We start from the raw sequence: 14,082 nt of genomic DNA, 5'->3' as shown, positions 1-14,082 counted from the left end.
TTAATATAAATACAGTTTTACAGTTTTGAGCAAAAATAAATGGTAAAACCTTTTTTACATTTCTCACCATGAAAATGACTGTAGCATGGCATTAAACAAACAAACAAACATCCATATTTATGCTAACATGGCATTAAATGAAAATATGATCTGTTGTCCATGTTTTTATTTTCAGAGTATTTCACACGCTCGTATATATTTGGCAAACTATCTTATATCTGACACCTGATGTGAATGCCTTTAAACAATTCTGTCAAATGTGTGAAAAATTATCTTCAGTTTTTATTTTTACATTTCAGATCTGAAGGTCTCTATAAAAAGTCTAGTAAAAGCTTTATTATTGACTATTCATCATAACTTGAAAGTTCTTCTTGCTCAGTATTTATGTAAAAAGAGATTGCCTTGTTTGCCCACAATTTAAATCTGTTTGATCTCTGACCATCAAAAACACCAGAGATTTTGACTGCTTTAACTCTGGTTTAAAGTAAACGTATATTGCTTCTTTCATTTACACACAAATTAAAGTGACTGATGCATATGTATGTAAAGGTGATATCAGTTCTGGCTGATGAACACATGACACACCTCACACAAACTCTCTCCATACACCTCACTGCACACCATCAATATGTAGCATGCACTGCACTTTAACCAATCCATACTTAAAACAATACTGCCTACAACCATGCGTACACCTATTAAATGTCTTCTACATATTACTGTCAACATTGCCAATTGTACATATGTTTTTGTGGAGTATGTTGTTGTATTTTGCACTGTTTGTAGTTAGCATTGTTGTATTTGTATGGAGCGAGCACCTAAGCTTTACACTCATCATAGCACACGGGCTGCTGCTGATGTGACAATAAAAGTGATTTGATTTGGAGTATCAGTCAATATCTAGTAATAATGACCATCTGGCTTACACTGTTCCAAATCTAGGTCAGTCTGCAGGTGCTGTAGCAGGAATATGTGTTACTCTTGTTCTTCCGCTGGTCATTGGTTTTGGTGTGATTTGCTTTAGGAGATGCCAAGGTGAGTGTTACATACAGCTGGTTTATCTGACTGGAAATATGAGATTCATTATGTGTAAATATTCTTAAAAATATCAGATGTTTTATTCTCATTGCACAGTTACTAAAAGATACATTGTGTTTGTTATAGCTCGATCAGGAAACAGGCCACATGGATGTAATGAACAGGTGAGAAACTGCATGCCTTAAATCTGTCTGCAAAAACGGTGAATTTATCAGTGTATTTAGAAACCAGTACACAGAATCACAGACGATAATCTGACATCACTTGTTGTTGTTACTTTAGAATGATTAACCATTTCATGGTTCATTTTAACATTCTAGTTATTAATATTATTTTGTATGTATAAATTATTTTCTGACTTTAAGCAGCACTGTGGACATTTAGTTATGCATTGAGGCAAAATCTTAACACTGTGGCAATAAAAAACATGCAAATAATTCCCAATAGTGAGCAGGATACAAATGTTCAGGGTTCCAACAGTTCTTGAAAGTACTTGAATTTTACACATATGGATTCAAGGTCTTGAAAATACTTGGAAAAAAACAGGTAATTGAAAGTGCTTGAATTAAGTTTGAAAATCTGAGTACAATTGTCTTTTCGATGAAAACAGAATAAAAAAGTTACACTTTATTTTGATGGTTTATTTGTTGAATTGCATCTACATGCCAACTAATTGTTACATTACATCTAAATGCCAACTAATTCTTATTGGATTATAAGTTGAGTGTTAGGTTGAGGATAGGGTTAGTGTAAATTGACATGTACAGTACTTGCAAAATTTCTTATATTCAGTTAAATGTTGAAGGAGCAGTATCAACAGATATTAAGCAGACAGTCTACTAATACTCAAATGGACCATCAAAATAAAGTGTTGCCAATAAGAAATTCTTAATTTAAAAACCTTAAATTAAAATTCTGTACTAGAACTATGATAAATATAGCTCATTTTATAAATAATTCATAATATAAATGATATTTTGATTTCATCAAGTTGTATTGAAGTTCTATCAACATGAATGTTAAAAACAGTCTAAATATTTGTAAAATGAGACATTTAAAAATCATCACTGACATTTTTTATGTGACTGACGTGTAAGTGAAATGTTAAGTACAGTTTATGCCGCTACATATGCTGGGGTGTGTATTAAAATGGTGCTTAATTTGAATTTAACTTTGCTTTAAAATGTCATTGAAAGTTCTTGAATCTGTTGTTTATGAAAGAGTGGGAACCCTGAATATTGTTATAAAACCCAACAATAAAAGGGTTCAGTCATTTATTACTTCACATGATTTCACACAGTATAACATGCAAACATGATTAGTACAAAAGACGACACAGTAACATAAACTCAGAGAATCATTAAGGGAATCATCATATGCACTGCAAAGAAATCTGGAAAAGAGCTGTATGACTGAAGGTCTTTTGTTTATTCGAGTTAATTATTAATGCTGTTCATTTCTTTTTGTTACAGGTGTCGGAAGTTGTGTAGGAAAATGCAGAACCACTAAAAGCTGCTAATGAGAATCCATAGTCTCATTGGCCTCTGAGCATGGGCGTGGTAGCGGGGGTAAAAGAAGACCTGACTACCCAGGGCCCCGTCTAGGGAGAGGGCCCTTTGAAATCCCACCAATTTTTTATTATTATTATTACATTTTTTTGTAGCCTACATCGAATTAATTGGCCCCTCCGATTGATGGCAATGTCATTATTTATTTCAAAATATATTGATGATACCCCCCCAGCCGGCGGCAAACAAGTAACGCAGTGAGTCTAGAGCCTGATAATGCTGCGCAAAAAGCCCAAATCGGGCTTTCAAAAAAAGAAAGACAGGAAGGAAAGAGAAAGGAGGCAGAATGAGAATTCTTTTCAAAAGGTGAACTGAGTTTGCTTGTTATGAAATTACATCTAATTAAAGTTAACATAGTCAACTCCAGACAGCTGCTGCTAATGCAGGGCTCGAAATTGCGACCATTTGGGTCGCATACAGTATAATGCTGATTTGTGTACAGTCATTACTAGGGAAACCGTAATATTTCAGCGCTCCTAAAGCGCCCCCTTGTGACAGAGAATGAATTTTTATTTCCAATCAATTTTTTCAGCTGTTCATGGTAAAATTATTGCAATTATCGATCCATGTGTAAATTTGAAAGAAGTTAATGTGCCTTTTAAAAATCTAAACAATTAAGTAATTCTAAAATAAGAAATTATATACTTGATTTATCCCTTTTAATGGTATAAAGGTTGAAATGCCATTGTATTAGATATTTTGTGTGTGTATACGTCTGCAAGATGTCTGTTAAAGATCTCTTGATCTGGAAAGCACCTGCTGTATACAAACGTCTGGCAGACGTCTGTATGATGTCAGTTTTACACACATTCTGAATTGCAAACATCTTAAAGATGTCTAATAGAAGTCTATTTCACATCTGATAGGAAACGTCTTGTAGATGTCTTGCAGATGTGAATGCAGACGTCAAATAGACATCTCCGAGATGTACGTGTGCTAATCAAAATCGGCCATTAAGAATCATGATCGGCGCATAACTAAAAAGAAAATGGGTGCTCCTAAATTTTTTGGGATGCTCCTAACTTTTTGAAGTTGGGAGCACCAGTGCTACAAAGTAAAAAAGTTAATTTTGAGCCCTGTAATGTATATATGCTAATGTTAAATCTTTAGCTTAGTTTGTCAACCAGGCTGCTTGTTGCTGTAAGTAAATTATGGGCCAGGCCAGCTAATGTCAGGTTGCAAACATTAGCCAGTTTCAGAAACAACCAGTGGTTCTGACACACCAGCAGTAGCAGCACTGGCCAGTCCTGGCTGCTCTTTTGGAGAAAAAATAAATGTTTTTAAATCAAAACTTGCATCAGTATCATGGATCAAAATGTCAGTACACAAACCCGATGTAGCCTACGGTTTAAAGGTATTTGAGCACAAGTAGGCCAAATGCATCAATTTGGTGGTGAATGAAAGAACCAGTCATTATTATAATCTGATTTGATTATAGATTAAAACACTATTTGTGCATGTTTATATTCAAATAATTAAAAGAAATGTGTAAGGGGCCCACTGACATTGAGAGGGTACAGGGCCCAGAATTTGGTGCTACGCCCCTGCCTCTGAGACTCTACAATTTATCTTATGCCATGGATTTTATCCTTATAACTAATCAAAAAGTGAACATGGAGGTTTTTTATTTGACTGTTTTTATGAAAATTTTTAACTAAACTAATCTAATGCAAAGGTAAAAAAACAGTCATTCATGGGTCAGTTTTGCCTGTATATTTTCCAACAATTGGAAAGAAAACATAAAAACGATTATGATTATTGAACAATTATTAGTAAACCATTCAAAAGATGTTTACTCCCAACATGTCTTGAAACCAGAAAAAAATCCTGCTTTTACATTTCTCTGCAGTGACTTGATAAGATTTTGTGCTCTTATTGGTTCTTAGTTTGTTGCTTGTTGTAGCTAATGTCACGGCAGGAAAGTGGCTGAAATTTTTTTGTTGGGAAAAATGTAATCTTCACAGCCATTAATCAGCTGTTGGTGAACATATCAAACTAATGATTAAAGATATTTTAGTCCAGGATTATAGAAATGTTATATGATTTCACAAATTTATATCAGACAACCAAATAGTGGATGAAATCACACAGTGTGAGCCCGACATGACATTTTGTTACTAAAACCAATGTTCAGATTTTTGTTCTGTAACTGGGTGTATTTTTGTACACAGAGAGAGATGTATATTTTTATATAAAAAAGGAATAATAAACAAATATGAAAAAAACATTTATTTGGTTTGCTTTATTACACCATAGGACATAAATGTACAATTGAATAGTGAAAGAACTGATAAAATTAGTGACCACTTATATTTTGTTAAGTATCAGATTTCCAGCTATATAAATAATAATAATAAAAATCTTCAGAAATTGTTTTACAAAACAAGCATTTTTATTTCATTTAGAGATGAAGGTGTTTGCAAAGGGAATAAAGAAGGCTGAACTTACAATAACCCACACTACAATAACAGAGCTTGTATTTTAATCATAGTATTTTCAGTAGTTTTGAATGCTGCAGCTCTATACTGAATTATGAATATTTTAGATTTCCATACTTAATCTTCAATACTTAGTATAAAATTGTTTTCCAAAACAGTTTGCTAAAGGGAATACCACCAATTGTTCACAAGATATCTGCCCATACAATTAAGAATATTTTGATGTTTTCTATCCTGTCTGAGGATTTTACAGGAAGTGCTGGAGTTTAAAGATCCTGAAGTTTGATGATCATCTTATTGTTATAGGAGCATACACCACATTATCTTCCTCTTTAATATTCTGGGGAGAAAAAAAAACATCTTATGTTACATGACTGCCATCTAGTTGTGCATTAAGGTAAAATCACATCAGCCTTTTAGTTAAATGAATTCAGTCATCCGTGTATCTAAGAAATAAAAGACTATTGACATCCACTACAATGCACTTAACAGCACATTAGTGAGCGTAAGAACAGTTTAAATAAGTGTTTCCCAACCCTGTTCCTGGAGGCACACCAACAGTACTTATTTTGGTTATCTCCATTGTCTGACCAGCTCATTTCAGGTTTTGGAGTCTTCCAATGATCTGCTGAGTTGATTCAGGGGTGTTTGATTAGGAAGTGGTTGAAAATGTGTACTGTTGGTGTGTCTGCAGGAACAGAGTTGAGAAACACTAGTCTAATAACCAACAATAACGTTATAACTTTGCTTCAATGGTCAGTCAATGTGTGCATGCTGTAAAATTTAGTTTTAAGAGACAGACTTTCAGCCCATTTGGCTTTCGAATTTGAAGTTTCTCCAGTAAAACAGTTTTAAAATGTTCAGAACTTCCAGACCAGGAGTGCCTGAACTCGGTCCTGGAAGTCTGGTGTCCTGCTGCAGAGATTAGTTCCAACCCAATCAAGAGCCAATCACACTCTTTCTAAGTCAGGGGTGACCAAACTTGGTCCTGGAGGGCCGGTGTACTGCAGATTTTAGCTCCAACGTGCCTCAACACACCTGCAAAGGATGTTTCTAGAAAGCCTAGTAAGAGCTTGATTAGCTAGCCCAGGTGTGTCTGATTGGGGTTGGAAGTAAACTTTGCAGGACACCGGCCCTCCAGGACAGAGTTTGGACATGACTGTTCTAGGTATACTAGAAACTTCCAGGCAGGTGTATTGAAGGAAGTTGGAGCTAAACTATTCCAGGACAGAGTTTAGGCACTCCTGGTCTGAACAATGAACCATGAGAAGAACGCACATTTTTAGCTTTGGAGCTTTTGGAACACAACCATTACAGACATCCCTAGTCACTCAGAATCTTGGGGAGTCTCCCGCATATTTATATGGACTCCCTGATACCCGCAAATGAGATATAATGACCTGGAACCAAACGCAACCACACCCACACCCACGCTTTTCATCTACGGCTTTGGCCAACCCTGCCTCAGTGCAGAGCATTATCTGGCATGAGAGCAAGACAGGCCATCTTCCTAGAGGTAAGTGTAGGATCCGACCTATGTTTAGAGAAGTGAATTTTGATAAGGTTTTGGTACCTGCACTGGCTTTTTTCCATTTGCTCTTCATCGCCTTTTTGGATATGCATGTATTTGTGTCAAATCAAGGTCAGAAGGTGGAAGTCTCCGAATATTAAGTTACAGTTGCTTTCAGTGGTGCTGACTGCAGAATTGTTATTTGAATAGTACCCTTTAGCTCTCTGTGGAAGTGTTAAATAGCACTATTTACTGCGATCTAAAATCCATTTTAACTCACAAAATTAATTGAGTTGTCATGTGTACTGAAGACAGAGGTAAGGAACGATGTCACTTGTTTTGTTTGAACAAATGCAGTAAAAGCTACTTCGAGCTATTTATGGTAATAATCAGTGAAGGTAAAAGCACATTGACAGTTCCAGACAGCAGTCTCAAAACATCCCAGAATATAATGATTGCCAGTTTTTCCCAGGGTTCAGAAGTCAAGGGAACAGGCTGCAGTAGCACAACTAAAGTGTTAGCAGCCTTTTCCAAATAGAGGCACAGCGAAAATTTTGTCTTCTTATTTTATGCTTTATTTACCCCAGATGCTGCTTTGTCCTAACCATACTTCACTTGTGGGCAATGTGGACCAATGATTTATGCAATTTCCCAGATACCATAGTCAGGTACTTCTAAACACAAAATCAGCTTGCACACTTAGCTCATGCCTTTGTAATATGGAGGTAGAACAGGATCCATGGCAGAGATGGTGGAGGCCTGCTATGGGCGATTTGTGTGCTGAGAGCTCATGGTAGTAGCAGGTTCATCCTTAGATATGACAGTGAGAGCAGTTGACACAAAAGAAGCAGATTCAGTTTTAGCATCTGGCATCTTTATTGTCCACGAAGGCCAATTAGGTTTACAACAATAACTGACAGTTAACAGAAACAGGTCACACTTGACAAACCTGCAGGGGTAGATGTGACAAACAATCTGCTGTTTGGTTTTCAGTCCCAGCACAGCATTGCACTGTTTAGACAAAACAGAGTACCGAGCAGCCCCTGAGCTATGTGCACACCTGCTCAGTCAGTCCCTTTTGTGGTAAGCAGCATGGTTAAGGCTAATAATAAACCTGCGGCCTCACAAATACATCTTCCACTTTTTAGCAGATGCATCAATATAGAATTATCTCTGGTTGCACAGTCAAATAGTGCAAGGGAAGAGACTTGCATATGGAGGCACCAGTGCATGATTTAGTGCTTGATCGTGCTTCTGTAGAGTCCATTCCCACATAATTTGCAGCATTTCAAATCCCCTCCAAAATAGTGACCATAATTTTCCGGAACGCAGAGAAAGTTAATGCCAAACCATGTGAAACTCGTTTGAATTGCATTATGCATTGCTGTGAGATCCTGGCTGCCTTACAGCCAATACACACCAAGCCAATGCCAAACAACTAGAAAAAATTCCATTGTGTTGCCGTATCATGTTGGATCATGTGAGGACAAAAAAGCCACTCCACAGGGGGCAGTATCTGTTTTCTCTTTCTGCAAAGGGAAACCAAACGTCTGATGGGTGCAGACAAATAGTAAGCAAAGCAGCGCTTAGTACCATAATAACAGTAATTGTCACTCAGTACAGAGGGATTTGCTCCTGCTAATATGTCTGATAATCTAGTAATCCATATCGTTTGCAAATATTTGAGAAATGTAGCAAAGTTTTAGCTGGCCTCTTTGTGTTCCTTCTTGGCTTCAATTGTTTACTTGCTATGTCACTTCACTATGTCACAATTACACTTTGATTCAATGCTGAATAACCAGTCTAATCGCCCTCTTCAGCCGACAACCTATGCCGATTTTAAACTCTGAATCAGGCCAACAAGATCTGACATTATTCAGATGAGAGCCAACGTGTGGAAAACACCAAACTAACTGGTATGTCCTGGCCCTAAAGAGATACTTGTTGCACTATATGTACTCTAGAGAGTTCATATAGTTGGAAAACAATGTTGCTCCCTGTAGTAATGTCATCCTCTCATCCATGTGGGGTAAGGGGTACCAAATACCTATCCACTTTAACTGACTTTTCTCAAGGACATCAGTGTCTAAAAGACTCAATAATTCTGTGGAAACAGCATGCCTCACAGAGAAAGCAAGTGACATTACTGCCATCTGACAGGAGGCGTGGAGTCAGTAATGTTAACCTTGTGTGTACAATTTTTCACACAGCCCACTGCAACGTGCTGTGATGGGGTGTAGACAGAGCACAGGCAGAAGCAGAATGTGGTGGAGGCAGCACATTGTGACCATCATATCTGAGCTGGAGTCCTTTAATCGGATCCATGCCTAGTAAAACTATGCCATTCTTAACAGTAAAGAAGTGTGCAGGACAAATGAGGCCATACTTGCATACTCTTAAAGGTAAGCATCCCAGAAATAAAACTGATTCCTTTTAATATGTAACCAAGCAAGCGGTTGACTCTTGTAAATGCACAGTGCAAAAATGTTGATCATACCATTGTTTTGGCAGAATGGGCACTGATGAGTCCACTGTAAGCTGAAGTGTTACTAAATGCTGTAGTCCTATCACAACAGACTGGGTCATCAGAGGGAAGATGGCAGATTTGTGGATAACACAAAGGAGGGATTTGGAAAACTGTCTGAAGAAAAGGTTCTTGTATGTGGAGCATGATGAGGTGCAGAGGTGAGTTGGTAATAAGGTGGGACTGAGTGCGTGAGAGGGGAAGGCATGCTTGGGGAACTGGTGTGGTGACTTCATAGCCCATTGTTTTTTTCTTTATGCTTTAGTCATTCATCCACATGCAAATGCATTATCAGATGACTATAACCAAAAATTTGTGAAAACTTTTATGTCAGGTTAAGATTTTCAGAAAGTCCCCTAACAGTGTTGTCATGCGAGCAGTAAAAACGGTGTTCATACATCATGCAATCAGCATTAGCACCATTTTCTCATTCATTTGACTCACCTCTATCTCCTTTTCAGGCTTAAAGGTGCAGTAGGTGATTGTCTTCAGAAACATTTTTTTGTTGTGCTGGTTGAAAGTCTCTTCACAGTCCAATAGTAATGATTAAAGTAAATGATCTAAATGTGTTTATATGTATTTTTATATTCTAGGTAAAGCATAAAACTAAAAAATGTTTATCCAATTAAATAGAGTCAGACCGTCATCTCCCTTATTTCCGATAGGCAGGTCAGACTGTCTGTCTGCAAATGTAGATTCCGACTTCTGCGCATCTGTTTACGCAGATCCGCCATTAGCGCGAACCCGTCTGCATCACAAACGCATACGCTCCGAGCGAGCTGCGGGCCGCTCGCAGATGCTCAGTCGGAGCCGGAGGTAGTGGTGGCCAAAGCGAGCCTTCGTGAAACACTGAAACAGTCAAAGCAAATGTGTCGAAGCTTCGAAACGTTTCGAAACCCTACTCTACAGTGACATCTAGTGGTAATTTTTATGTATTGCACTGAAACAGCTTCAGCAAAGAACAGTTGAACAAATTGAGACATTAAACCCCACTTTGTATGCTTGGTTCTTCAAGTAAATTAGTACAGTGGATTAGGTGTCAGACTTCCATGCGGGGATAGTAGGTTCGAAGCCAGTCTGATTCAGTTGATTTGAAATGCTTTAATACCAGTTGGTAATGCTTTGCTCTTGTATCGTTTTTTTTCAACATTGGTCTGATATCCGAATAAACAATTTGTGAATAAATATGTCTTGTTTTGGTCTTAAAACAGGGTTGTTGCTAGATCAGAAACGGTGGTCTGAAGTTATCAAGAATTATTTATATTATTAATTAAATTTCCCATTTATGGTATTTTATTAATGTCTATCTAAACCCAACCATACTGTAAAAATATTTATTATTGTTTTACAGTGTTACAAAAATGATGCTAAATTGATGGCGTAACTGCAGCTGTATCCTATTTAGGCTACACAAAACAGAAACATGATTAAAATACACAAAACCATATTTGTACAAGTCGGGATTCGAACCGAAAATGGCAAGCAAAGCATAGAAACAGCATGCACACCCACAGTCCTCTAGGTCATAAGAGACAGTCATTTTCTTGACCTTGGCAGCCAAATGCAGACGCGCCAGGTTTTGAAACGCTTTTAAGGTGATCGATGCTTTGAATCGCTTTAGTCACGTGGCTAGGTGTTTCGAAACACTTTAGTCATGTGACTTGAGTGCTTCGGATCATGCTTCGGTGCAGTGTTTCGAAACACTTGCGTTTCGGGATCTCGAAACTGTGTCTAAACATCAGTTTCACGTCAGCCATTCCTAGCCGGAGGCGCCGAAGGACAGCCGAGCTCGGGCCGAGCGTGTGTATAATTCGCCCTCAAAGCGGCCGCGCGGTCACGAGACGGACCGGCAGAAATCAAAAGCTGAATTGAAACTTTTAAAAACCTGAATCAATATTGGAGTTACTTTAGCATGCTGGAGGAAGGACGACACCATGGTTGAAGTATTACTGTTAGACAGGTAATGTTCGTTTTGAAACTATTCTATATTAGATTGTGTTTTGTTATGAATGACTTATATGCACAGATGTGATGTTCAGCCACTGAAATCTCCCGGTGAAAGATTGATGTGATTATTTTCAGTTTCATAAGGTTCTTTGACAGCATCTATAATGTAGATTTATATTCAGTTTAACAACAAAACACCAGTAAATAGCGCTATTCCGCCTAACCTGCTTTATTGAGCTGAAGTTGCTTTTATATTCACATTGGGTCATTTTTGCACAATGATAGCCTTCCTTTACTGTTTACCATGCTACTCTTAATATTCGCTCTGAAATAGCATGTAAGTGTGGCAAAGTATTTCATGTAATTCCTGCATGGCGCTGGCACTAACTGGCGAATGACATGAAGGGTTGTCTGTCGGCTGTTGTCTGGCAGTGCGCGCGCTTGCGATTTCAGGGGGTGTGGCTTTGAATCACAGTCCCTCCCCGCCGTCCAAAGATAAAATGCTAAGCGGTTAGCATTTTGGCAGATCACCTACTGCACCTTTAAGGCATCTGATTGGCCAACATGACTTTATTGGTAATGTTATATATCGCCACCTGTTGGTTTGGTATGTGCTTGACAGTGCATCATAGCATGTTTTTTTTTTTTTGCATTTTCATTTGGTATTCACATTTTAACTCAAATGTCCCATATTGTTTTTATCATAATATACTATTTTAATCTAGAATATCTAGTATAATCTGTCAAATCTTTCATTATACAGTTTGTTTACAGACCAAAGGTTTCTAACAGTTATTTTAAAAGTGAAATCTATATTAACTTACCAGTTTCTGTGCTTTTCTTTTGTGGAACGCTGGCGCAACATAGGTGATCTCTTCCTCACAAGTCTGACCTGTCTCTATAATAATAGAAACAACAAACCTCAGTCTTAACTTTAATATGCTTCTTATCATTTCAGAATAGGTATTATCAAGACTTGTATTTCTCAAGAATCAAGAAGCTCTTAATTTGTAAATAATTTATTCAGTTTATACTGTACATTATAACTTTTTCAGACATGCAATGATCCTTAGCAGAATGTGCAATTATTGTTATATTTGACAGACTTCAAGATATAAGATCAAAATGAAACGATCAGTTATAACTGCCAAATAACATTCTACAATATTGCAGTTTCCTTGGCTAAAGCAAAATAATAATTGTGGTTAGGACTATTCAACTTGTAAAATTTTTATAGAAAATAGTTTTAGAAAATTAAAGCAGCATTAAACACTCACCTTCTCGATTACATGTTCTGTATTTTCTGTAAATGCAGAAGATCCTGACTGAAGCAGCAATCATCAGAAGTCCAGCAGAGGCAGAGATCAACACTATGTAGAATGAGGATAGGCCCTGATCTGAAATTGACAAAATGAAACTGTACATCTGACCTCAAGCAAGAGTCTTTTTGATTTAACCTCTTAAGGCCCAAGGTGTTTTTTTATGTGCATTTTTTCCCTCTTTGCTATTTGGGCTTATTGGAACCTTATTAGAATTTAAACTCTTTTGATATGATGTACTTTTAGAGAAAACTTATGTCCATGTTTGTGGATCGGTGGTCCAAATTTACATAACACTTTTCCTGACTGCTTTTTAATGGTTTAATAATACAAACATATTTTTTAACATGTTCTGACTATCAGAGAGTAAAAAAAACATTTTTTTTTGCCCATTTTGGACAGTTAAAAATAGTGTTTGGGACATTTCATATGCTGCAAAACTGTATCAGGACGACACTGTATGTCTGTAACAAAATATAAAACATTCAAAGTTTTTTAAAATAGCCACTTAAGAGCTAAAATGTGCTGTCCATGTATGTGGCCACTCAAGCCCTGAGGTTAATGTTTGACTCAAAATATTTCACTGTATGCAGTGTCATACCTTCACATGTCTGACAGAGTGTGTTGATGTCCAGACGTGTGGTCTGATTACTGATGGTGTTGTTGATCACACAGCTGTAGGTGTTGTTATCCTGATATTCCACCTCCAGAGGTAGAGAGAGACTGATGCTGAGATCAGACACACTGGTGCTGGACTATACACTGTTTCCTTTGTACCAGGAGAGACTCACAGCACTCACATTCACCACTGAACACACAACTGAACAATTATACTGTGAAGATGAAGAAATATACTGTGATGATGATGAACATTGAGAAGAGTTTCTATCGATGACAGGAACAGGCAGACGAGCTGAAAACATAGAAGAGAAAAAAATGAAACAGGAAGGTGTTGAAGGGTGGAGTGTTTCTGTCATTTTAAACTATAAAAAGATTAAACATTTCAGAGCACAACATCACATTTTTAACATTGCATTACTCTATTATTGGTGACGTGGTGGTGCAGTGGGTAGTACGCTCGCCTCACAGCAAGAAGGTCGCTGGTTCAAGCCTCGGCTGAGCCAGTTGGTGTTTCTGTGTGGAGTTTGCATTTTCTCCCTGTGTTGTTTTGGGGTTTCCTCCGGGTTCTCCGGTTTCCCCCACAGTCCAAACATGTGCTATAGGGGAATTGGATGAAATAAATTGCCCATAGTGTATGCTTGTGTGAATACATTGAGTTCATGGGTGTTTCCCAGTACTGGGTTGTGGCTTAAAGGGCATCTGCGTAACAAAAATCTGCGACCTCTTATAAATAAGGGACTAAGCTGAAGGAATGAAATATCATTCTTGTCAATGAATGGAAACTGTTCAAGTTTTTTAAAGATTCAAACACCTTGCTTTATTTCAGCTGCAACCTTTAGCCAACCTTTTAGTACTAGTTCTAGTTTTTCCTGGTTCAAATGTGGTGAATCTGTTTAGTAAAATATTCTGCCATGTGTCGCTTCCAAATGACTCAAAACAATACACATCAATGTATCTAAATCAATCTCCATTGTATTGAGTTAGAAGACTTCTCTTCCTGTTTTCTTCTAAAGAGCCACAACGAGGAAAGAAGTGTGTTTATGATTGGAAGGTAAAAATGCATCGCGAGTGTGGGCTGTCGGAGGAGAGAAGGGGGGATGATCAATCACACCTCGGC

The 14,082-nt window shown here is 37.5% G+C and overlaps 1 protein-coding gene and 1 pseudogene across 4 annotated transcripts in view; one reads left to right on the top strand and one right to left on the bottom strand.

Annotated features, from left to right (window-relative positions):
- The window catches only part of LOC147831481 (uncharacterized), a 29,521-nt gene extending 24,688 nt beyond the window's left edge, over positions 1-4,833 (top strand). For all 3 annotated transcript variants that reach the window (XM_087303881.1, XM_087303882.1, XM_087303883.1), the window contains 3 exons: positions 943-1,035; positions 1,165-1,202; positions 2,511-4,833. In XM_087303881.1, the coding sequence (XP_087160007.1) occupies positions 943-1,035; positions 1,165-1,202; positions 2,511-2,528 (149 nt within the window). In that variant the 3' untranslated portion in view covers positions 2,529-4,833. The remainder of the gene's footprint in view (positions 1-942; positions 1,036-1,164; positions 1,203-2,510) is intronic.
- Positions 4,834-5,212: 379 nt separating this feature from the next.
- LOC141380159 (uncharacterized) overlaps positions 5,213-14,082 on the bottom strand; it is a 13,584-nt pseudogene continuing 4,714 nt past the window's right edge. Inside the window, exons 3-6 of the transcript XR_015521587.1 lie at positions 12,946-13,257; positions 12,303-12,422; positions 11,850-11,917; positions 5,213-5,384 (exon numbers count right to left, since the gene is read on the bottom strand). The product of XR_015521587.1 is annotated as an uncharacterized LOC141380159 (transcript). The remainder of the gene's footprint in view (positions 5,385-11,849; positions 11,918-12,302; positions 12,423-12,945; positions 13,258-14,082) is intronic.

This window comes from Danio rerio, chromosome 22 (genome assembly GCF_052040795.2).
Source record: "Danio rerio strain M-AB ecotype USA chromosome 22, GRCz13ab, whole genome shotgun sequence".
Classification (NCBI taxonomy): Eukaryota; Metazoa; Chordata; class Actinopteri; order Cypriniformes; family Danionidae; genus Danio; species Danio rerio.
Note: the sequence above shows the minus strand (reverse complement) of the source record. Positions and strands in the feature narration are given on the sequence as shown.